Here is a 26,306-nt window from a genome sequence, read left to right as displayed (position 1 = left end):
CAAGCTTAAAGACTTTGCTTTTAAGTTCTGCATTTTCGTATTCCAGAGCATTGATGCGTGATGTTAAGTCAGCATGAATACTCTTGACAAGAGGAGGCACTAACTTTGATATCAGTGTCTCAACCAGAGTGGACATGTCATCATGAAATGTTGCTGATATTTGCTTTGAGACATAAAACAGATCTTCTTTGGAAAGTGCACAAGGGGCGATGCCACTGGTATCTTCAATATGTACTGTTGTGTTTGATTCAGACAGTTTATACTTTTTGGTGTCTGCATCGTCCATGGGTGATGATAAGTCCCTTTAGGAGGCCGCCGACTTAGAAATCGGGGTAGATGTACTATTTGGGTTAGACATAACTTTCGCTGCGCAGTGTAGTTTAATGAGCGACCAGAACTATGAGCGCAGAAAATAATCCTTTGTAATCCTCTACACTATTATGTACTGATGTATTCAAGTTTTTACATGTAACAACAGCTATCACACATGTATGTCGTGGTCACAATAAAATGGCTATTAATATCCAGGTGAAAATTTTGAGAACAATGCGTTTTTTATTACTTCAAGTTACAGTACCTTTAGTTCCAGTTTTTATATATAAGTCCAGTTACATTATCCCAATCACATTTGCAAGTTTTGACACTTTAAAAACCTTTAGGTCATTTTATATTTAAACATTTCACGGAGCGAAAAATTGACAACCATTTCCTGAAGGGAGGTAACAACGACGCTGTCATCCGTTGTCAATCATACAGGTGGATTGATAATACACAGCAAATTACCATATCGTATAACCTAATTATTAGGTGTTTGTAGTTTTGTACTAATGCTATATTGCAACAGTTTTAAATAATGAAAAACAGTTCGTCTACTAGTATTCAATTTGTGAATAATCAGTTCTGAAAGAACGTATCTGCAAGAAATGAAAAAGGATCTTTGTAACTAGTCAATTTGATCTTTGTTAGGCGATCGTTTATTTTTTTGAAATATTTAAGTATTTACAGTTCCCGAACATTGATGTACGTAGAACAATAAATTTGTCCTGCTCGTGATCTTAACAACGACTTTATTTTATGAAGATAATACATTTAGGTACATGCTTGTCTTGTTTACTTTGTAGTTGTCAACTATGACTTAATGTGGACTATACAATGTTCTTGGATTTACAAAGAGTAATTATTTTTTATAACGTCCGCTGTATCCAAAACCTTTTGTAATGATAGTTGAATAACTTTGGCTCTATATACAGATGAATGCAAGTAGAATCATCACACAAGAGGTAAATACAGGATTTGTTTAGACCATTACTTTAAACATATTGCAATGCAGATTTTTGTCACCAATAACTTACACATTGCCTAAAGCTGGAACGAAAAATGCCAAACATATGTCTTTCCTGTACATTGTTAGATCATACTGTGTTTGACAAGATCAAAAGCTTTACGATGATCTAGAAAAACAAACAGTTCCAACAATACTACCACAGTCGACAGCTATCTACCAAAAATCCACTATTGTTGTTTAAGTTGATGTCACTATGACTGCATAATACTCTGAACTTAAAAATTGTGTTCTCTTTTAATTAAAGTATAGTGCCTCAAAAGATAAACAACTTGGACAATAAACCAATTGTTTTATTTTGTCTTGACCTTTGTTGTCGATTCTTTACCTCCAGCTTGTTCTGTTGTGAAAATACTTTTGTAGGTATCACTCTTCTCATTTTCTTTGAAAACTTTTGTATGTAATATTTCATACGGTCCAGATTTGTCTTTTTCACTACCTATAACATTCAAAAGATCCATTTTGCTTCTCTTATGGCTAGAACCTTTTTTCTTTCCAGCTTGTCCTGTCGTGAACAAATTAGTGTAGGTATCCCTTCTGTCATTTTTCTCCATTCGGCTGATATTTAATGTTTCGTATGGTCCTGGTCGAGTTGCATTTCCTACTATAACAATGATAAAATATTCATTTTCAACAAATCACACTTACAAAAGCATAAAGAAAACTTCTAAAATGTTCATTCAAGTGTATTGACGTGATACCTACTGGTGATACTGTTTTACTGTTTTAATAAAATTTTAATGATAACACATAAAAAATGAAGTATATTTCATACCAGAATTTGTAGTCTCTCGCTGGTTTTCATAATTTTGTGCTTCCTTTTGTGATAATCTGAAGTTTGATTTTTAACAAGTTTTTACAAATATTCATGTGTCATTTCAATTAAACAGCATCAAACGTATAAAGGTCTTACCATAATTTCAACAACAAAAATGAAAATTACAGTGATATGTGTTAGAACACATGACGAGTGGAAATAAACAGATAAAGAAATCAATTGAATATGAAATCCCATGTGAGCGACTGGAGCCAAAAACGAAAGACACAAAATGCTAAAAATGCAATATACGAGTAATTAGTATGGCAAACCTTCGTTTGACTAAAATAGTTATAGTGACAGCAGCCACAATCACTACTACAGCACCAATAATTCCCCCTGTAATTGCACCAGTTTAAGTGTTGTTTGTTTCATCCGGATGATTCAACTCGGCTGAAATATAGATATGGTTTTCAAACTCAACGATATTACAGTCACTTCGTGTTGTTAACTTCAGCACCTTACTATGTTCATAGCGGGAGGTCTTCAAACAATATTGAGAATCTGATATTTAATGAATGATTTTTATTTTTTTTGTTTTGGTGTTGTACTAAAAAATTTGAGTTACTGCAACTTCATTAATTCATGATGTGAAAAAGTGAACTAATCACATATCATTTCACGTGTTCTGACAGTGTAAGTGTTTGCTTAACTGTAAGCAACAATCGTAGTCATACTCGGTGCTATGATATCATTAAGTCAGAATAAGAAGCAGTGTCTCATTCAAATATCAGGATATTCTCATTTAACAAGCATACAATAAAATGAACATGTTTTTTTCGTCAACAATTGCATTATAATTATAATTGTGACAACACAACGTTGAAATTTCACTTATTATCTAGTCAAACTCTTGTTAATTACTTGGCGAAATATATATTAAACTACAAAAGAAATGTATCGTCTGTGAAAATGCTTTACTGTGATTAATGTCGATCACAAGACAGATAAAATAACGTTTTAAATGTGTCATTTTGTCGCGTATTTAACCTTTATATCTTCTAGACTTGTCAGTAAACACGTTTTTGACTGCATTTAAAGTTTACCTCGTCCGACAATGACACGATAAACATTGACCAAATCCTACATATATGAGTGGCTATGTTATTCTTAGCAACCTAGGTGTGTACACGATGATTGGTGTAAGCAAATACTCGTCACCGAACCAATTATTAACAACAGCGTCATATTTTTATATATAATCTCCATAATTGTCTTTACAATCAGATCCGAAATACATGCTTCAGAACAGTTGTTTCCTTAGCATTTGTCTCGAACACAGACATCGCATTGAGCATTGCCATTTAACATTTTACTTCTTCAGTTACTCACTTGCAACCTATTGAGTATCTTCCAAACATTCGTATTATAATGCATTAAGGTTTATGCTTGTATGTCTTTCGTTCAGTGCAACTATGATAGGGTAAATAAACTTAGTCTTTGTTGGCTACAAGGGTTGTTTTTGTAGTTTCCATGTGATCTATTGTGATATTACACGTTTGTGCTCCGACATTGATACATCTATTTTCACAGATGAACAACTTGATCAGTTTGATTGGGAAAAGCAAAACCAATTCGTATACGTTTACTCACAGCTATCACCAAAGTTTCCAAATTAATAACCTTTATAAACTACAATCTTAATAACTAAAGCAAAGCTTATTAAAGCGAAATCAACATGTCTGATTATGTTTGATTTTTATATTAATAAATTATTCTCATATTTATTAAAGAAACAAACAACTTGTCAATAAGGTTTGTATCTTTGGCTTAGTGCAGTTATAACATGTGTTTTTTTAAACTATGTCAACACTATTCGCATTATTTATTCAAAGCTAACATTTTGAAAGAGTAACCAGGAAGTAAACAATACGACTTACTTCGATTAGTTCTAGTATACATCGTGTTTATATCTCTTCAATAGTCTTTGATATGTAACACTCATATATATGCATATACTCGATATCGTGCTTTTGTTTGACGAGTTGTTTCAAAAACAGTTTACACTATATTTCAATGAATGTCACGTATAAACAATACCCAAAATGGTTTCATTGTTAATAGTAAATTCTTTATTTGCCTTTGTAGACTGGAATTTATGCCAAGTATCGTTATCTTCTTGCAGATAATGCATTCTGCAATTTATTCTGATCTAATGGAAAACATATTTAAAATATATTGTCTCCAAGTAATACCTTTATCATAAACTGTACACATGACCTTATCCTAACATAGATACCATGTATTATAGTTTTAATAAGCATTTATGTTCTAATGAGGTAGTTCAATCATTAATTTGATATCCAGAAAGGCCATATGCCTTTGATACTATGCCCAGCCATCAATTCAATACACGCACGTGGGACAGTCTCTGCGAATATCTCTAATCGCAGTGATCTTCCTTTAAATGCCGTCAAAACTAAAAAATCAATGCAGTATGTTTAACTTGTAAACAAACTTAAGGGCAATTACCATCACCGCTTTAAGTATGGACATTTTAAAGTTACATTTTTCAGTAACTATTCCAAAATGTTGATCGGATCCAACAAACAGGTAATTTACATCATTGACATAACTCACATTTATTCACACAGCAAACTCTACAACCAGACCTGTCTGTCTTTTCAAAGAATTCTAGCGTTAACAAACCTATTTATAAAACAATGTTTTGTCGAGGAGCTATGGTAGATAAGTGCTAACGAATCTCGATATTATGTGATAAGCGACAATTTCTATGTAAACTTGTGATATATGGCTTAAATAAACTTGATCTATGTACTTTACGGATGCAACTCTGGACACTTCCGGAATGCATAAAAATGGCACAAACAAATATAAACAGTATTATTTTTCAAAAACAAACATTGAGCCTTACCGAGTTTAATAGGATTAGTTTGATTTCACTTTATGATATTAAATTAATATCTTCTCTTTTATGAAAACATTGTTAAAACACTTCGAAAGAAACTTTTCTGGCTTTAAAAATACTATTTTGTGAGCATAAGCTTTAAACATTTCATTAAAGTAGAAAAACCTTTATACTCATGTTCATCTTTTAAACATAATGGGTATGTCATGTGATCTTGTAGGCAGACACAAATAGTGCAGGTATATCTTTAGCTTAATTTAAAATAACGAATATGGAATATAAATGCTTTCTGATCTCTGACTCTTATACAATAATACATTGTTCGCATACTTCCTCTTGTACCCTTATACTTTTGACAGTGAAACGTTTATTGGTTTAAACCGGAAGATAAATTCGTTTGTAACACAAGTTTGTTTTGAGTTTCAAAACATTAACGATTGCAGATAATAAATTGATAATGTGAAAATTAACATTACCATCCATATTTCAAATAATATTTAACTTCAGTTCATTGTTTAAACAAAATTCCTAGTCTAATATTATATTTAAACCAATGCAAACTAATGGCATAAGACAGTGTAGGATATAATTAGCTCTTTAATTAAAAATATATTATAGTACATGAACAGCAGAACTTACATGCATTTAAACAACCGTCACCGTAACGCCCATCTTCACAAACGTCACATTTAGCACCAGTGTAAAAGTCGTTGCAAACACATTTTTCAGCAGTAGGAGTGCAAGTTCTTTCTAGACAACCAAGACTACATGGTTTGGAACATTCTTCTCCATAACGACCTGCGATACAATTTTTACATGTTTTACCATAATAATATTTACTACAGTTGCATGATCCATCGATAGGGCTGCAATTGCTCCCCTCACAACCTCGGCTACATTGCATTGAGCAATTTGCTCCATACATGCCGTCTACACACGAGTCACATGTGTTTCCAGTAAAATTAGGCTTACACAAACACGTTCCATCGTTGTTACATGGTTGGCCATTGCATTCAGAGGGACATGTCCTATTACACCCTTTTTCTTTAGCATAATGACCATCTTTACAAGAAAGACATTCCCAATGTTTGGTACACGTACACGTTGGTGTAACACAAGTATAGGCACAATCCAGAGTAACGTTCCAATATCCTACTTTGCACTTAACACAAATCGACTGCGAAGTGCAATTTTCACAGCGGTCACCATAAGTTGGACACATTTGACAAGCAACGAAATTAATTAAAAATAAGTATATACATAATAGCCATTGTTGTAATAATTTCATGTTTAAGTAAACAATAACGATATTAGATATTATTCCAAATTAACACACACCTGAACCATTCTTCATTCATAATCGCGCAGACGATTTTACTTCTTATACTGTCTGTCGAAACAATGTTTTAGCTGTAACGAAAAGGAAGAAAAATAACCAGAAATACCGAATATCTGAAGTTGAGATCAAATATATACCAGTAGTCTGTTTTGTAGTAGATGATTTACTCCTATATAGCGGTATAAAATGTCATTATACATTTGTTAAAAGTTCATCAATTTATATATTACATCGTTATAACAGTCTAACAATGTGGTGGAATAATTCAATAGAAACACTCACATTTAATACCTACGACATCCGTAAGAGAGTGTTTGCTTAAGGGTCAATAAGCGTATGTTTCAGTTAGCGAAAAAGTGAGACATTAGAGTCACCACAAATCGACCTTAAGAGACAACGTTAGCAATCAAAATACGAAATATTCGAGTACGTTGGCCAAGTTTTTAAACATGTCGTTCACGAAACACCAGGCGTATCCATATATGTATATTATTTGTTTTAGCACTTATGATTCGAAATGATAACACTCCAAGCAAGCGACACATATGATTATTAATTGTTGGCCTTTTCTACTTAATTAAATGCATCAAAGTGTATCATAGTATAGGTAAGCGTATTATGGTACTTTATAGTATCGCCAATAACAGATGTTTTTCTTTCCTCCTCTTCTAACGCCTCCTTTTACACTTACCTTCACAAATAAAGAAACACGAGGGCATTATATGAAAAGGTAGTTGAACCCTGTACGTTCTCCAGAACGATCTTGTTACTAAAACATATGTAGGTTATTATCATTATTATAATAATAGTCGGTCGAACTGTATCGAACTTTTAATTTGATGGACATTTTCCTGAATAACTTATCATATTTATATAGTTTTAGATCACTCAACAAGTTAAAATTAACACCGGAAATGTAAAAAGAAATATTATAACAATTAAGCGTTTTGCTTGATTTCGTTCATTTGACCTTTCAAAAAATGCATTCATAATTTTCAAAATAACAATTGTTCCCTTAAAATTGACATTTTATTTTTCGCGATGTGAGAATGCATACGTAATATTTAAAACCACTTCTTGTTCAGGAAGTGTACGTGTTTGGATTCATTTGTTTGCACTACATCATCCAGGTACGGGTACGTGATGTGCAATATGTCATACAGTTAAGCGAATTTGATGTGCACCATGCGTTAACGTACGTGTACGTGATGAGTACTTTATCATACAGGTACGTGTACGTGATGTGCACTATGTTAAACAAATACGTGTACGTGATGTGCACTATGTCATACAGGTTCGTGTACTCGACATGCAATAAGTACAAACCACCTTTAAACTCAGTTGCCAACGTTAACTTCAAGGTGTTCGCAGCCCCGCTACAAAAATGTATTGTGGTAAACTAATGGCATTTTAACTCTCAAACACACACGGTACTTAGATCCTTAGGCTATTTTGTGCATACTTATTTATTTAAGCTCAGTCAGATTTCCCTAAAAAGCGTGTACTGAGTTAATTTTAGGTTAGAGGCAGCCAGCTATACATTAAGCAACTTGCACCTAACACAAGTTAATTATGGGCAATGTTCGTATTTTGTGATAGCAATTGCACCTTATTTTTCAAACCATATAGAAGTTTCCCTTATATTTAAGGAATGTCATCATGTGCAACCTTTATTTCAATAATAAAATATTGTGTGATTGCTTGTGAATTATCTTTAATTGAGAATGGATTAATGCGATTAGTGTCAAGAAGGTGCGAATTTAATGCAAATCATTAAAACATCAAATGAAAATAAAACAAAAACAAAATATATTTCGTATGAAAAATAAATAAAGCAGGTTTGGACAAATTCTGATTTGTATTTTTTGTGTGTGTGTGTGTGCTTTTCGATGTAATTATTTTCTTATTTATGTCTCAAATATCCGTATCTACGTGGTAATGATATAAAACCATAGCAACCACATACTATGAACATATTACTTAACAGTAATCAAAATGTTTAAAGTATATGTTTATAGATAAACATTCATGTAAGGTTCACCTATTATACATATTTCTGCCAAATACACTTTTTTGCATTAAAAACAATCAAAGTTTAAAAAGATAATCTGGTTTTATTTGGTGCAGTCAAGAAAAACTTATAAGCCGATAGCATAATAATTCAACGACAGGGACATTCATGTTTTTACTCATCTTAGGACTATTAAACATGGATATTTTGGCACTAGGCACTGTGGAATTGAATGTAAATAACTCAATATTACAGGAAGCTAAGAGACAGTTTATTTGCGGCAGCAGCTTTAAGATAATAATCTTATGTAACTGATAATGATGAAATCTTGGTTTTGATTATTGGTCTCTGTTGTGAATCTATTTTGTTTTCTCTTTTCAAGTGAGCATTACATTAAATGCAAGCATTCATACATATTCACCTTTGTTTAAAATCACTTTACACGAATACAATTATATTTCCAATGACTTTTACATTTTCTGTATTATGTTCGTGATCATAACATTTAAATTTCCTATTGATATCGCACTATAGTAATTATCAATCTAGAAGTACAAAGCAGGACGTGTGTGTGGGACCTTGATCCATGTACTATTAAGGATTACATGTTACTTGTTAAGAGGCTCCATTTGTTTGATATTCTAAAACAACAAAAGACACTGAACATTTTTTAAATTAATAGTCTACTCTAAAATAGTTCACCATTTATCTATGACCTTGTATTTCATTATACGATCGCGTGCGAAAGATATATTTGTTTGAAGAAAAGAAATTTAAACTTAGTTCAAACTGAAGTTCACTTGATTTTGTGCATTGTATTGATTTAGACGCAGACATCCGGAAGATATTTCGACCTTTGAACATTAATTTAAACGTTCAAAATGCAAGGCGACTACATTACAGCGAGCAGGCGATTTATAAGTTCAAAAGAAATAAGATATTTCATGAGATCAAAGCGCGATAAATCTGTTTATAGAAAAGCAATCGTCCTCAAAGTAGTAAGTTTCTATTGATAATGTGCAATTCATATACCGGAATATGCTTACAAACCAGTTACTTGTACGTATATTGTACATGGAAGGGATGCATTGCATTCTAGTTGTAGTTTTACATTATTCTATCGTTGATTTTACTTAAAAAAACACACCAGCTGAAAAATGGTTTTCGAAAATTATTAGAATACATTAAAATACGTTTTGATGAAAAAGAGGTTATGTTATTCCATATACCATTGAAGAACCTGCTTGTATATATATTTTTCCACTAAGAAGAACAGATCAGTAGTGTCTAAGCTCTAGACAAATTCTTGTAACAGCTTGTAAATATTCAAATTGATTTGGTATGATACCATTTTACGTGTACGAAATGTATGTGTCGTGTCTGTGGCCCGAACAACTGACCCTCGGATTATGAGTTCGTAACGCTACTTATTGAGATTGCTGTGTCTGCTTCTTAATGGTATAGCAAAATACAATAGATAAACTTGGGTTAATAAGAAATATGAGTAACTGATTTGGGCTAATTTTATGACGACTGAGGTTGCAATTACATTTCGGTTTCACTATCGTAAAGTTTAATTAATATTGTTCAGCACGAATTACTGTGAACAAAACAAGCAGCTGTCTTATCACGGCTTTAAATGCCTATCACTTGTAAATTAGTGCTTTGTATGATCTTTTCTTTTTTAATCATTTTTGGTTAAATATTGTTCGTCGATATTGACTTATACATATCAAAGTACTGCATTAATCAGCAGTTCCCTTTCAGGGTTCGCAATTTTGTCATATACTTATTAATTTAAAACATGTGCTGATTCTAAATTTAGTTTGAAATCATGAATATTTGTTGCTATAGGAATGTGAATTAAATTGACCAAGGAAGTTTTCGTTTGTTGAACAGTTTTGACATTTTACATCCGGTGCTTTATATTCTTAGCTTCAATCATAAATACTATCGCGTGAGAACGAGCATGTAATTGAAACCAATAAGTGTATACGTCGCTCTCAAAGTAAGCTGCAGTCCATAAAAGTATTTATATGTAGCCGAATCATACAGGAAGATATTGCGGTGAATGCTTGTCACACAATTCAAAAAGAAAACATATTACCTACGTAATAAATTACATAGAGAGGGTGATACATACTTTTAAGGATGGTAGCAGTTTCGACAGGCGTAATGCTGTCTCCCTGATCGTAGTGCAGCAACTTTAAATCTGAGTACATTGATGAGAACAACCTGATTCTATTCACATTCATGTACAGTTGCGGTGAGACAAAATAAATCAATAGTTAGATATGCCGAACCTATTTCGGATAGAGAAAGGGCAATGCCCATTCTTTCCCCACCCAGTTTCACTAAAGTGCAAAGAGTGGTTTTTATTTGCAATCTTCTTAAATGTTCTATTCTAAACCAACAGCATGTTTGCCATAAACTATGTCTATGCCTCTGTCTACCTTCGATTTACAGCATCAAATCATAGTCACTGTATCTATTATTCTTGTTATCTTTATTATACTCAACTCGAGACGCGAAAATTGTATAGCCTTTATGTATTAACAGTTTATATAAAAAATAGAGGTTGTTTTGAAACGGCCTAAATTTCAATTGATTGTTGTTTTTTTTCTTTCCATAAGATATCTTGCCATGGTTTCAAACAATGTAAACAGTCTGATTAATAGTTTTATGCATTTGATATCTGAAACAAATGTAGTGTTAAAGATGGTTAAAAGTGTGAAAAAAATATATAAATAAATTATTTAATCGCCGAAGTCCTTTTTGGCAATCACTGCTGGCACCCGATTATGTTTTATTGTATTCTATTTCTTTGAAATAGTTTAGTAGCAAAAGTACCAAAACATTGATAAACGTGTTAACATAGGATTGTCATGCTCATGATTTGAATCACTGTAACCGTAGAATATTCAATGTTTGTTCTTCTGGGTGTTGTAGTATATGGTCCTACAATTGAGACCCTTTGAGCAGTTAACCAATATTCTTGTTATAGAAAGTGTTCATATGTGTGTTGTCTTTTCCTCAGCGATGGTGTCATTTCTTGGACATGACACTTATAATAACGTCATATTGTTTGTTTAAATCATGCTCACAATAAGACCTATTTCTGCGTGTTGCGATTCAATTAAGAAATGAATTGCGTGATTGATGTCCTTATCGGGGTATGAACGCAATTGGTGTGTGGTCAAGTGTGTGGACATCAGTCCCGCAATTCTTTCCTGATATTTACACCAAAAGTGCATTATTTCCTTCAAGATTTGTTAAAAAATACTTCGTTTTATCTAAGAAATCCTTTCAGTAATCCTTTCTTACCCTTACAGTTGATATAATGACCCGACTGTAACCGTATTTATTATATCAAATGACAATGTCACAATAACGCGGAAAAAAATCAACGACTCGAAATAACTTTTGGACGTCAAATTCAAAACACTTATGGCAACAATACATTTAACATATCATAAATTATATAAAAAAAAATTCTAAAATCCTAATTTATAATTTACGGGACCTGCTGACACGATACAAACAATAACAAGGTGAACAATTTTCATTTATATTGACATGCGATGAATTGCGATTCGGGACATATCCGAAGATGTTGAGTTCATCGGATGATTACCGCAATTGCCGAAAAGCAATTCCTTTAAGGAACGAAGGTTGAGGTGTAAAAATGTGATACGCGTTAAATCTTTTGCTTAGGTTAGTGTTAACTATGCATAGTATGCCTGGCACGTCTTGCAAATGCAAGAGATACACATATTTCATCAAGACCACAGTACACATCATGTAAAACAAAACTGAGAAACATGTAAATATATTCCATAGGAAATGCCTCATTAAACTCGTCTTCAAATGAAATTGCCATCATTTTATGTAGCGTGTATTAGCATTTGAATATGGTGATTGCTTTCCATAACAATTATATTAACATAATGATATTTAATAAACGGTCCATAATTGTAAGCATATTTCTGTTAATCAAAGGAAATCAACTCAGCTAAGATACCGTCACTTACATCCCAAATGTATGTACTTCACACATGGTAATGATTGTATGACTATGCAATTGATATAAGACTGGACAACCCTCATATAAATATTCATAATTTTAAACCAATGGAGAGATATAGTAGTCAGTTTGACTCAATATACCCTTTGTTAAAGAAGGAAGATATCCATCGAATGCGGTCAGTCATATCAATTGAAATATTACAAAAGTGATCTGCAAGTATTCATCTTACTACCGAGATAAGAGCACAAGCTCGCGTTACAGATGCATGGCCAAGACACATAATAAGGCTAGCTTTGTTAGCATGCAACAATGACCTTGATTATCTTTGAGATGAGAGCTTTAGTTTTATGCGAGACCCACCTAAAAATCGACTTCTACAACTCTGTGAATTTTAATTGAACTCCCATCAAAAAGAGAAAGAAAGTAAAGATTAAGACAAGGTGTTAATAGACGGACTGATAGAATAATAGATGGTCAGTCTTTGGTCTATGGTCCCATTAAATTCAGCAAAACCTTTTTGTACATTTCGGTTATAAAGGTTTTAATATCCGTATACCGTAAATTTGTTTCGTTTGACTATCCGTTTTTACTTAGCAGTCTTGATTGCATTGAATGCCTTCTTCTTATATTATCATTGGTAACTGGTCCTTATGTTTGCTTTAGGTATACTTTGTGGATACTTTTAAGACATTTAAAAAAATGCTAAAAAACTTATATGAAAACGTGTGCACATTGTACAAGATTTGCAAATGACGATGAAATTATCTCTCTATACCAAAATACCAAATGGAAACTTAAGCCAGCTGGACTTTTTTACTATCACAATGATGTTAATCTACTTTCAGACTGTGATTTAATGCATTGCATTTGCGTAAACTAATAACGCCATAGTGGCCCTTTTATTTTTATCCGGTATTGATAATACGTATCAAGTACATATGCAACATACACATTGCAAAGTACTTGCTACTTAAACAAATACAATGACACATGCTGGTAATTATAAACACACGTTTCATACCAGGAGTTCAGCAGGCAAGCTCATTTTATGAAACCCTAAAAAGGTTTCAAACATCCAGTCAGTTTGATAATTTAAATATGCAGCCTCGATACCTATAATGCTTTTGTAAGTATCCTTATTATGAATTGTTGTATTATTTGTCCGACATTGCAATCATGACATCATTTATGGATATGACGTCTTCGGGAACTCTCCTCTAGGGTCAGCACATTAATTGTTGATATGCAGCATTTTTCAATAAACCCTGAGCAATACAGTACATTATTCAAGTAAAGGGATTTAATTAATTGTATCGTTGCGACCACATATGAGCTTGCGGCGATACACTTTAAGACAACACTTAAAAGTAGTAACGGATCACCCATATATTAACCTGAAGGTTGCAAATTAAATTCCTATTTTTGTACAGCCGTGTTCAATAGTACTTGTTTCAGAAATTTTCAAAACAACCATTTTAACATAATTCGTTTTCAGCTTGGTTTTGTTATTAAATCAGGCAAAAATAATAAGGCAAATCGTATGACAAAAAAAATCATAACGCAGTTTAAATACATACAGATTTTAACATCCTTCTTACTGAAAACCTGTAACTTGACCTTATAAAATGTAATACCCCCATCGTCAATTCGGTATGATTTATTTCCTTCTCGTGTAGCGCGACCCGTTGCTATTGCCATAAGTCTGACTGACATCAGGGTCGGCCACTACTGCTATCAAGGATATCTGTTCATGTGTTAAAAAATAAAAATAATTTCTTGCAACTAAATATAAATGATGCCAGGAATCACAACACATTTCAATATACTAATAACTTTATTGGAAAATTTCAAGAGCATACACCTCCTTGTAAACCACATGGCAAGATGCTTCTACGTGGGATTTTGCAATAATTATAAAAATGGTCGTTCAACCAGTTTATTTGTATAAAATATTGAAAGATGCATGTGTCACACCATTTTATTAACTCTGTTTTAGCCATAAAGCTATGGTAGATTAGTTTGAACGATCACTTAAATCCGTTCACTTAGAAAAATGTTAAATAATTCATAATTTGTAAAAGTTGAAGTCTTAGATTATGCTTATTGGCATAGAAACAAAAAGTCACAGAAGTTATTCTGTTTTTAAAAATATTTACGATAATGGAACTGCAGTTTTTGATGTCACAGAATCCCGATCGATCTGTTTGAAATAATAATGTGAGGCTCATGTTACCAAATGATATACAAGTAAGTATTGTACACAAACATTAACTTTATTATCATTTGAAAACTATAAACGATTCATTTTTAAGCAAACCCATTATGTTATATTATACATGTAATGAAGACAGAAGTAAATATTTAGGGGTTTTTTTTCAGTTGTTGAAACATCAAAAATACAAATACTTCCTAATCTCTGTTCCTTACATTAAGTTTCATTGTTCGCAAGTTTCCTTTTGTATTCCTATCCTTTGAAGTGCGAATAATTTAGTGAAACAGGAATATAAATTAATTTGTAAATACAAATAAAAGCATTTGAACAAACATGAATCATCAAAACGATGAACATCAAAAATTTCATTTATGAAATCTTACTCCCTGCCATTAATCCCCGCTCTTGTATTGTCAACTTTAATGATACATGTACGAGACAAACAGTCATTTTTCAATTATATAATGTTGAATAATATAGCTAAAAACAGAATAATACATAGACCTATATATAACAGACCCATTAATTTCCCCTAAGGAAGCTTATATCGCCTTATAATATAAAAACGTAAACGTATATATACTACAGTTAAACTGCTGTCGTTCGAACAGGCGGTCGTTCGAGAACCGCCGGTCCCTCGAGGTCGGAGTTTGGTCCCAAACATTTTTTCTTTTATTTTCATATCAAATATACTGACGCTGCATCGAAACCGAATTAAGTCGAGGAATCGAGCACAATAGCGGGTCTCAAACAAACAAATCATGCACATAACCTTATGGCTGAAAATAAGATAGAAACTACAGGGACAAGTCAAGCAGACAGACACCTTTTACCTAGCCAATAACACACCCCGAACGATAAACAATGCCTGAACAAACACAGGTACAATATCTTTGTTAATTAATGTAGGGAAACCCGCCCAAAAGAGGAATAGCTCCATGGAAGTAGTATGTACCAATGTTGTGTTTTACGGCCCCGAGAAGGTAGTTCATGGCCTCATAAAACGAGTGCAATACAGACAAGAATCGCGCTAACATCAGAAATCTCCAACAATTATTCGTCCTATTTCCTTAGTTAATCAGTTTATATCCTCAGGAAACAAACATTATAAAACCAATTTAACGCTGGAAGACACCATACATGTACAATTCAAGCATAGCACTGATTTTTTAATTTAGCCTCTATACATCCGGGACTTTCGGCCGAAGTATGTACATATAGTTTTGTGACGATGGTACTTTGCTTTTCATTCCTAAAGGTTAAAACAATATTTCAATAATTAATTTAGGATTTAACAACAATGGTAACATAGCTAATCTATCAGCGTTTGCAACTTTTAATGAAAAGAACAAACAGCAAAGGAATTTAAATTATAATAATTTTTAAGACAAAGATTCATGAGCAATAAATGAGTTTGTTACTATTTCATTTTCCTGATTTTATTGGCATGTAAATTCCGCAATGGAGAGTTGTTTATTTCTGCACTCATATCAACAAGAAAACAAAACGCATTTACAGAAAAAAGTTATAATGGAGGCAGGAGATGATTCAATTGCATTGTTTTAATGGAAATGATATCGAACCTGTTAACGTTCACAATTATGGTTCTTAATTTATATTCCCCATGGAGTAGTTTGATTGCTAATGATGAGATGAAGCACATGAGCCCGTAAAAACACTAACATCTTGAGCCTGCGTTTTTGACACAAAACTATTAAAGAGAGTTTGCAGCTGATTAACAATGAGATATAATATATAAATTAAGATCACAAATGTTTACCCTCGAGCTCAGACTAAAAAGCTAGTGAATACAACCCTGTGTTCCCTGCCGGAACAGATCCATTCACTTGCATTTCGAACCTGGGTTTCACATCTACATTAGAATACCACTTTTTATCAAGAAAGACCATACTTTCTACAATTAATATAATTATTTACAAACAAACAATAAGCTAGTAAGACAAATCATGAAAAAAAATCAAATGGAATTTTAGAGGGGTAAATTTGCAATGTCAACGTCCTTAAATCTGGACAACGTATCAAGCTAACATATCGGTAAATAGTGCGATAAAGTAGGCTATCGATAGCTCACTTTGTTATCCAGTTTGGCAAAATTCATGTTTATCGAAATACAGCGTGTATCGACTCAATTGAATTATATAGGAATGTATATTAAGAGCTCACTTTGAAACCGTGATGTCAAACGATACAAATCCCATTATGTAACTACCGACGTTTAGGCAGGACTTCTGTACAAGTATTGGCAATCGTTTTGTATTAATGTGGTCCATTCTTTGGAAAAGTGTCAGTGGATCAGCCTTTCCTCATTTTCAGAAATAGTAAACACAGTTGTTTGTTTTCATATATTTGTAATAATAAGAACACATTGTCATTTTCACTGTTGTCGCTTGTTCAATTAGTTTAAGCATCTGGTACACTTGATATACTAGTAGTGAAATTTGCATATTGGCTGTATTCAAATGACTTCACGTAGGACAAAACGCATTCGTGGCAGAATTCAAACTGTTCCTGGGGATAAATAACAACATTCGTGTTAACATTTGTAGGAATATTTCAAAGGTACCAAGAGACGTCATAGATACTTGTAGTAGTGTTATCCATGCAAAATGGATAACCACCTTAAATTCGTATTTACATAAAATCAATAAAACTTTCACTTGCTTTATAATATTTCAACAATCCAATTATATTGTTTAAATGTCAGATTTGAAACGTCTGGAAATGAGAACTTCAGCGTTGGTCTCAGGCCCATCCAGCAAACCAGATCAAAGAATGGTAAGGTATGTTTTAAACGCATTGCTTAATTATATTAATCACCAATGATAATAAACACTACCTTGCTAGGGATTGCTGATTTCCGTCTCGACCTGACTTTTCTGATTGTGTTAACAACGCTGACTTCCTGGTATATGTCCATCTTTTCCAACAGAATTGAAACAACACAAAACAAGGCGCTTTTGCCCGACCCGTCTCTGCAATGAAATGGTATAAGTTTAGTCAAAGAACGTCCTAAATAAAAAGGATATATTAAAGTATAAATAACTGTTGGTGATAACTGGTCAGGGTAATTTTAAGCTATGACTGGCAAAATTGCTTTGCAACAATGATTTTGTCTTCGTCGTTAAACCTTTTGCCAAGATCGTAGTCAGTTGAATATCTGCTAGTTGTTCCTCTTCAGCTACCATTACATTAACACACACCTATACGCTGATGTTGTTATAATTAATATATTGATTTCCCAAAACACTAAAAAGAGATCTTACGAGAGGACAAAAAATGGTTACGACAGCCTTCGTTTCGTTGAGAATCTGCCTTGACAGTAAAGGTAGTTTAAACATTGCAGACTCATTTCAATGGCTCAAGAGGTATATTTTGTAAACAACCGTCTTGTCAAATTCTTGAAGAATAGAAATTATAATGTTAAAACACAAGGATATTTACATGTATTTTGAAAAAGTTTTGATTTTAAGGCGTGCGTGCGTAGGTCTGTAGATAAATTCATAAGGTAAATGCTGTACTCACAAACAGTGAACAAGAACCGGGCCTCGGTTAGAAGTTTCTCTTAAAGTGGAATCAACGCTTTTGATAAGATCAAGGTAATCCTTACTCGACTTCGGGACGTCACTGGTATAATCCCATGCATTGAATTCAAAGTGAGTCACGGAACGCTGCTGTTTAAAATTTTAGTTTTTAGACTCAACAAAATGTTGGTAAAATGTGTTGTATACTAACAATCTTAAGTAAAATAACTTAAATATATCCCAACTTTGCTCATGAAAAATAAAGTATAGTTACCCCTTTAGTATCATTATGTGTGATCGTTAGGAGTCTTTTTGTAAAAATGTCTTTGTTTTCTTTTACCGAACAGCTGACTTGAAACATGCCCTGTTTCAAAATGTGATTGTCAGCAGGATAATACAATCCGACATTTGGTTTCTGAAACGAAAAGCATTACATTACATTTATCATAATATGAAGACGGACTCATAGGACAACAGTAGAATTTATCTTATAAATATACATAATTACGTGTTTAAGTGTTATATAAATGCAAACACATTCAAACATAAATCAATATTACACCATTATCGTAATTAAAGAAAACCATACTTTTTGTTTGATTTTTGACGTTTGAAAGCTTACGACACAAGTACAATTTTCCTGGTAGAGCAGTGTCAAAAAGTCGGTCACAGTATCCTTCATAGGACTTTGTACAACCAGAAAGCGATTTCTTGCTTTCAAGCTCTGAAAAAAAGAAATTACATAATTGGCGGACCGATACTGTCAATAACAATTGAAGACGCATTGCATTACCTATTGATAAGCCTTTTTTTTATAGTTTAGTTCTTGTAGCCGTGTACTGTTAGTTTGAACACACTTGGTATGTTACATGCATTCACTTAAAGAAATTAAAGAGTAAATGCTACCCACGTCGATGTAAACTGCATTCATATATACAGAAGCTCCAGGTGTGCTATCAATTAATAGACAAGGTATGTTGCGATCTCCTGAAATATATTCAATAAAGGCATCTGGAGTATTTAAGGTATTAATTTTGATAAAATTAAACTTTAAACGGCAGATACAGCATCATTTTACGAAAGAAATGTGAAATGATATACAACTAAAATAATAGCATTTGTTGTAGAACATCAAACCACCAAAGAACTAGAACTTAAGCATTTTATAACCTGTGCTTCATTCTGTAAATATGAATACAAAAGCATCCAAACGTCAGGAAAACGTCTGAGGGTATTATCTCAAAATATTTATAATAAATGAACGTCAATAAGATTACACATGTAAAAACATAATTGGTACATATCTTTAGTAAAAAAAAAAATGATAACGTTACATCATCCTTAATATTGAAGTTGCCGCCTGCAGGTGACCACTGAAAATAACTATGGGTGTTTATTCTCTTGTCGAGCGAATGTAATGATCACACACGGACACATTAAGCAACAACATAGTACCTGGTATGTCTGGAGATGGTCGGATATTGCCTTTTATTCCCCTTTTCTCCTCAACGGCATGCATTTCATTATCTGATGTTTTTCCTAAAACGTTTTGCATCTCCTGCATAATCATATTAGAAGAACTATTTGTTTTTTCTTTGTTATCACAACGTATACATTTATCTGGTATTGGACTAAATCAGGGTAGTAAGAAAAGAAAACGTAAAATAGTGTTTCATTTATACGAGAATGCATTTGAATATTTATAAGGATAATGACACTGTTACTAAGTAGCATATCTATAGAGTAAAAACATCATATAAACCTGAAACTGTCCATTGATGTCTTCATCACCCATCTGTTTCATGTATTGGCGAAAATATTTTCCTCTTACTGGTTTGCTGATATCACTCAGCGAACAGACGAGCGCTCTATGTAAGAAAACGTACTGGTTCTAAATAGAAACATGCAAAACGACTTAGACATTTGTTATACTCATTTAAGTTCACGTATTTAAACAAAATTCAATCAGACGAAATGTTCATGTTTTTTTATACATATAGTGTGTATAATAACTATTAATGAACACACACGAATATTTGGAGGGTGACGGAAACAACGTTTTAAACAGTAAACAGCGAAGATAACACGAAGGGACTAAACAGAACTTAAAAACGTATGGTTTAGACGCTTTCATTAGACGTTAAAAATATGAAAGTGCTACAATCAACACAATTGTCATACCGGTTAGTAGTGTGAATGCATTATTATACATATACAGTTCAAAAGCAATTACGATAATTATGTTGAAATGCCAACTTCATTGTATAATAGATGGTCCGTTCAGCCACAGCGACACAACTATTATAGACATGTTACACTATACGACAAAAACATAACATCTACTTCTTATATCACAATTATGATTACTGGCACTAAGGGCAATGGCAACATAATTTAAGGACTTCAAAATACATATAATATCATAACGTACCGTGGTCTGTATCATGTTGGCCCTATCGTGTCTCATGTTAATCACACAGCCTGGGATGTGTATTGATCCCTCAATCTCTCCCTCCTTTGTCAAAATATCTAGAGCAATGTATGTTCCAGTTCTTCCAACCCCAGCACTGAATGAGCCAATGACAAATGTTTTGAAATACGTGAATGCACACGAGATTAACCAACACTTCTGTTTCTATGGCATATAAACAAACACGAATATGGAAATTTTATTAAAAATACATTATTTCATTCACCTGTGTGTTTACTAGTCATAAGAATGCTGAAAGCACTGTCGCAACAAACATAGCCTATAACGTACTAACAATATTATTTCATAAAAAAGTGTTAACATTATTTAAATAAAATAAAAGATATGGAGGGAAAGTTGGCTTAAAACGATTGCATTATGCTACCTATATATGTGAACAATGAGTTAGTCGAATAGGACAAATTTTACCTGCAGTGAACGAGAACAGGACCATCAAATTGGCTAGGAATGTTCTGGACTCTCAGTCTGAACTCAACGATTCCTGTCACCTCTTCCGGCACACCTTTGTCAGGCCAGCAGGTAAAGTGAAGGTGATGAAGCTCTCTGGTCTCGCGACCCTTTCAATTTGTGCAATTAAGAAGCACTTATTATGCCTGTTAACTTAAGTTCATTGTTTGCATAATGTTCACTAAATGATAGATATACATGAAATTTATCTTACACAGCTCACGAATACATATTAAATTAATAAAGCATTGACATTTCAGATGATACAATATGAACGTTGAATAAGGAAGTTTTATTTGAACTCTTTTCAAACGGAAGTTATCTTGACGATGTGTATTGTATCGATTTAGTCCCTCAACAAGGAAAAAAAATCGTTCATATGAATTTTAAACGTAACACAGCTAAATGGAAGTGGATGGGCGGTTTATATGATAAAACAAAATGAGGTATTTACTGAAATTAAATGTCAGCCAATAAATCTAAGGTAAAAGACGTCTGAACGTGTTGCGTTTGTTCTATATAGGGTTGTGATTGAATATGATGGTTCTTTCAGTGCAGAACTGCTAAGCTATAACAAATAATTAACATAATTATATGATCAGAATACTGTTGTTAGTTTCAATAGCAACACCTTTGAAATTGTGAATTCCCTCCTTATATAGTCGACATATTCGTCCTCATTTAGACAGGAAATATAATATATTCCATAGTCTTTACTGGTTCCAGGATGTGGCCAATATTGCTCGCATTTGTCCTTCTGAAAGGCAATGCAAAATTGTTGTTAACGTTTATGGGATTTCGTTGATTCGCAAAAAAAGCAAAAAAAACATGTTTTAAATAAAGGGTATTTTATGCCATCTTTGATGAATATCAATGCGATTAAATCGAGGATTTAAACTATATAATTTCAAATGAATCTTTAAAGTGTATGTGTTGTGCAAACACTTACTCCGTCTTCAACAAGATTGGTCAACATGACAATTTTCTCAACTTTCTCTTGCCAGATCATCTGCCAAAATGGACTGAAATCCCCGAGCTGCTTTGACATGGGACCTGTTAGTATACAGTCAGTATGATAACAGCTTGCATATGTAATAAGACATGTCCTCAATAATGTAAACTAATATATTTGTAATGCACGCTTTAAGCAGTTTTGAGTATCTTTAAAGGACAATATTACCTTCTTGTAAACATATTTTCGCAGTAAGAAATCGTCTGATCATGTTGGCGGATAGTGACTTTCAAGTGTCTATTTTCTATAAATTGTTATGATTCAAACATTTCAAATAAATGAAAGCCTATATTTTACCTAGGGCTGCAATGTACGCATGTCGTTTATTGTAGCCCTGAAATAATCGTATATTGTATGAGTTAAGTCAGGTACCTCACAATTTTCACCTTCTATGTGACAAAAACACTGTTAGATACTAAAAATACTGTATATTTTATATGTCATTTAATTAATTTTTAAAATATACATCGTTCATCTGATATAAAATGAAGGTTTATGGGCAACACATAAGAAACACAAATTACGACTCACTTACATCTATGAAACTAGCATTAATGTAATCTGTCTCAAAGTCATGTAGTTTGACCCTTGTGTCGTCGTCTGTAAAAAGATACTATTGTGTGTCCAATGACAATACACATAAACATTCTCATGATTGATGAATCTATATTTTGAATAATTCATATAAATAAATATTGAAACTAGACTAGCATATGACACATATACATCGAAGCATAAACATGGGAAATTTGTAGACATGCAACACGATTACAGGGAGAGATAAACATGTCCAACCAAATGCATTTTTATGTTAATTTTGCTTAACGCCAAAATGCTAGTAAAAGGCAAACCATACATGGATAAATCCCTTTATATCTGTTTCGTTGAATATGTTCGTGCATCTGCGACACGGCGTATGGTTTTGTCAATCCATAAGGAAATTTCTGCAAGAAAACTTCAACAGTTATAAGTATGCACTTTGTCTGTCAACTTTCAACAATGTAAATTACTTTACTTTTCCATTCAGTTGTCAATAGTTTTTAATTTGGAAAAAAACATAACATATTTATGAAACATTAAAAGAATGATGGATAGTTTTCAGTTCACAAAAAAATAAAGTTTTTACCTCAAATTCTTCTTCAATATCTATGTCAGTTTTCTCAATCACGTATTTCGTAAAGCTGTTAACAGCAACTTTTTGTTTATTTATTGTATCAGCATTGTTGCAATATATACCGCCCTTCTCTTCAAACTTGACTGCTATTGCTCGTGCTATTTGGTCATCTTCATCTAAATGATGTTTATGGTATTATTATAACAGTTCACAAGTTCACACTGTACAAGTGTGCGTCTTTAACGGTGTATGTTTTTTGTCTTTCTTTACACATTTTAAATCCGAACAAATATGTACACACATCAGAAAGCAAACATTAAAAACATGACAGCAAATTCTTTGTACAATGAAATACATTTAAAACTATTGTAAAGAATACCAATTTCAAGGCTATCATCTTCAGTAGTTTCCTCTAGCATCACCATTTCAACGTGTTCTGTTCGTATATTTACTCTGTGTCCTTCTTCTTGTTTGACATTCTCTTGAACAATGTTTGAATTATCAGTGGCTTTTGCAATTTCTTCGTATAAGTTGTTCCCTGCAAGGTAAATACATGTTGACATTGCTCATATCTTAAACTCATAGAATAAGGGATATGTGGTCGAAAAATGTTACCGGTCAAGTATATCATACGAGAATGTATTTTAATGATTTAATGCCTTACTCTCAACCCAAATGCCGTTGATTCGAGCCCCACCAAGGTACGGTCTCCAAAAGGCAGGACATCGTCAATAATATCTACCCAGAACACTGCCTCGAAAATGGTGTTTATTAGCTTATACCTGTCTTCACACTCGAGCTAAACTACAAACAAATAAGTTTCAGTTTTATTATTTTACCAGTTTCAGCATGGTGCTCAGTAAATGAAGTGTGCGCTTGTTGCGCCTGATGGCCATAATGACTTGACTCCCTTTGTAGAGCGGGATCGGGTGTGTGTCCTGGAAACACAGATTGAGCACAGGCTTTAAGAATGTATTCAATATATAAAAATATAAAACTGGTTTCAAAAAACGACGTTTATTTGTTCTTTGCCAATGTTTTCCGTTTTACTGTATACGGCAACCATGTGTTGTTTAAATGATGTTATTGCAACATTTAAACATAAATATATTAATGATAAGTTGAATATGTATTACTAAAAGGACAATATCACATTACTTCTGTTTTGCACTGTAGCGTACACAACTGGCTCAGGTGATTCTTCGCTGACTTCTTCATCTCGTGGCTTTTTGCAGCATAACTTATTTCTTTAAAATGCATACATGAAAAAAAATATTCGACACGATATTACGAATTTAACGGTAACTGCATATATTATCAAGATTAATTATTTTGTTCAATATGCAAGTTTTTAATAGCCAAATATGAATGTTCGTTATAAATTGTCATATTTGCACTATACCTTCGTTTTAGAATGATGACAGCAAATATAGCCACTGCTGCTGCTACAAGAAGAGCACCAATTGCTCCCCCAACAGCTGTACCATCGTTTGGTTTATCTCTCTCTGTCGGTTCATTCAAATCAGCTGAATATAAATGTTATAGAATATTTTTAGCTTTTTTATCATGTAAGTCATAATATATTCTATTTTAATAATACATAAAACATGACGTTCGAATAAAAAAAAACATATTTAGTTGTTCTTATGACTTTAATTTACAAAAACGAAACGGTAAACAAGTAATGATACAGGGTGTCTTTATTATCACATTTGCATTCGACTGATTAATAAAAAAAGAATTAAAAGCATGCAATAAGATGACAAGATACCTAAGCATCTGTGTTCATAAGAAAATAAATGCATGCCGTATGTTCATTGGTTAACCGAACCTCTTAGTTTTAAATTAGATAAATATCAATGTAATCTAATATCATAAGAGACTGTAGGAGATAATTAGCTCATTAATTTAATATGTCTTATATAACATGAATAACAGAACTCACATTCATTCAAACAACCGTCACCGTAACGCCCATCTACACAATCGTCACATTTAGCTCCTGTGTAAAAATGTTTACAATCACACTTTCCATCAGTAGATGAGCAAGTGTTGTCTAAGCATCCAAGGCTACATGGTTTTGAACAGTCTTCTCCGTATCGACCTGCATTGCAGTTTTCACATTGTTCACCACTATAATTTCTCCTGCAGTTGCATGTACCGTCCTGTGAGCTGCAATTGTTCCTCTCGCAACCTCGGCTGCAGTTCAAAGAGCAGTTTGCTCCATATCGGCCATCAACACACGTGTTACATGTATCTCCAGTAAAACCAGGCTTACATATACACGTTCCGTTAGGGTTACATGTTAAGCTTTCGCAACCAGTAGAACATTTCTGAGTACAGTTCATTTCGCCGTAAAGCCCGTCTTCACAAACTTCACATTTATCCCCTGTGTAAAACTCTTTGCAATCACAATCGCCATCAGTAGGAGAGCATGTGCTCTCTAAACAACCCATACTACATGGATTTGAACAGTCTTCCCCATACCGATCTGATATACAGTTTTCACACTTTTCACCGCTAAAATATTTACTACAGGTGCATGATCCATCGGTTTGACTGCAATTATTCCCCTCACAACCTCGGCTACATTGCATTGAGCAATTTGCTCCATACATGCCGTCTACACACGAGTCGCATGTGTTTCCAGTAAAATTAGGCTTACATAAGCACGTTCCATCGTTGTTACATGGTTGGCCATTGCATACAGAAGGGCATGACTTATTACATCTTTTTTCTACATCATAATGACCTTCTTTACAAGAAAGACATTCATTATAGTCGGTACACTTACAGGTTGTTGAAGTACAAGTATAGGCACAACCCCCAGTAACGTTCCAAAATCCTACTTTGCACTCAACACAAATCGACTGCGTATTGCATTTTTCACAGCGGTTACCATATCCAACTTGACATATTTGACAAACCACTACATTAATTAGAAATAATAGTATATACATAAGAGCCATAGTAGTAATAATTTCATGTCCAAGTAAACAATAACGATATTCGATATTATTCCAAATTAACACACACCTGAACCATTCTTTATTCATTACCGCGCAGTAGATTTTTACTACTTA

At 33.1% G+C, this 26,306-nt stretch overlaps 3 protein-coding genes across 4 annotated transcripts; all 3 read right to left on the bottom strand.

Annotated features, from left to right (window-relative positions):
* Positions 1–14,856: 14,856 nt before the first annotated feature.
* LOC128205496 (receptor-type tyrosine-protein phosphatase kappa-like) lies at positions 14,857–18,877 on the bottom strand. Of its 2 annotated transcripts, none has more exons than XM_052907189.1 (5): positions 18,749–18,877; positions 18,434–18,574; positions 18,161–18,309; positions 17,475–17,610; positions 14,857–17,146 (listed from the first exon to the last, which is right to left on the bottom strand). In XM_052907189.1, exons 1-5 carry the CDS (start codon positions 18,839–18,841, stop codon positions 17,039–17,041), a joined length of 627 nt encoding a protein of 208 aa, XP_052763149.1. In that variant the 5' UTR covers positions 18,842–18,877; the 3' UTR covers positions 14,857–17,038. The 2 variants fall into 2 exon arrangements, with proteins under 2 accessions (XP_052763149.1, XP_052763150.1); XM_052907190.1 differs by having other exon boundaries at positions 18,161–18,306.
* A 147-nt stretch (positions 18,878–19,024) lies between these two features.
* Positions 19,025–22,804, bottom strand: LOC128204680 (receptor-type tyrosine-protein phosphatase kappa-like). Its single transcript, XM_052906079.1, has 9 exons — positions 22,645–22,804; positions 22,407–22,443; positions 22,047–22,150; positions 21,729–21,854; positions 21,059–21,207; positions 20,591–20,726; positions 19,922–20,050; positions 19,615–19,717; positions 19,025–19,146 (listed from the first exon to the last, which is right to left on the bottom strand). The coding sequence occupies exons 3-9, from the start codon at positions 22,143–22,145 to the stop codon at positions 19,025–19,027; spliced, it is 864 nt and encodes a 287-aa protein (XP_052762039.1). The 5' UTR covers positions 22,146–22,150; positions 22,407–22,443; positions 22,645–22,804.
* Positions 22,396–25,679, bottom strand: LOC128204679 (delta-like protein D). Its single transcript, XM_052906078.1, has 9 exons — positions 25,169–25,679; positions 24,626–24,749; positions 24,382–24,470; positions 24,063–24,161; positions 23,603–23,761; positions 23,236–23,399; positions 22,966–23,053; positions 22,645–22,709; positions 22,396–22,443 (listed from the first exon to the last, which is right to left on the bottom strand). Exons 1-9 carry the CDS (start codon positions 25,677–25,679, stop codon positions 22,396–22,398), a joined length of 1,347 nt encoding a protein of 448 aa, XP_052762038.1.
* Positions 25,680–26,306: the final 627 nt, after the last annotated feature.

The sequence above is a fragment of the Mya arenaria genome, chromosome 10 (genome assembly GCF_026914265.1).
Source record: "Mya arenaria isolate MELC-2E11 chromosome 10, ASM2691426v1".
In the NCBI taxonomy this organism is placed as follows: Eukaryota; Metazoa; Mollusca; class Bivalvia; order Myida; family Myidae; genus Mya; species Mya arenaria.
The sequence above is the reverse complement of the archived record's forward strand: the minus strand, read 5'-3'. Positions and strand labels throughout refer to the sequence as shown.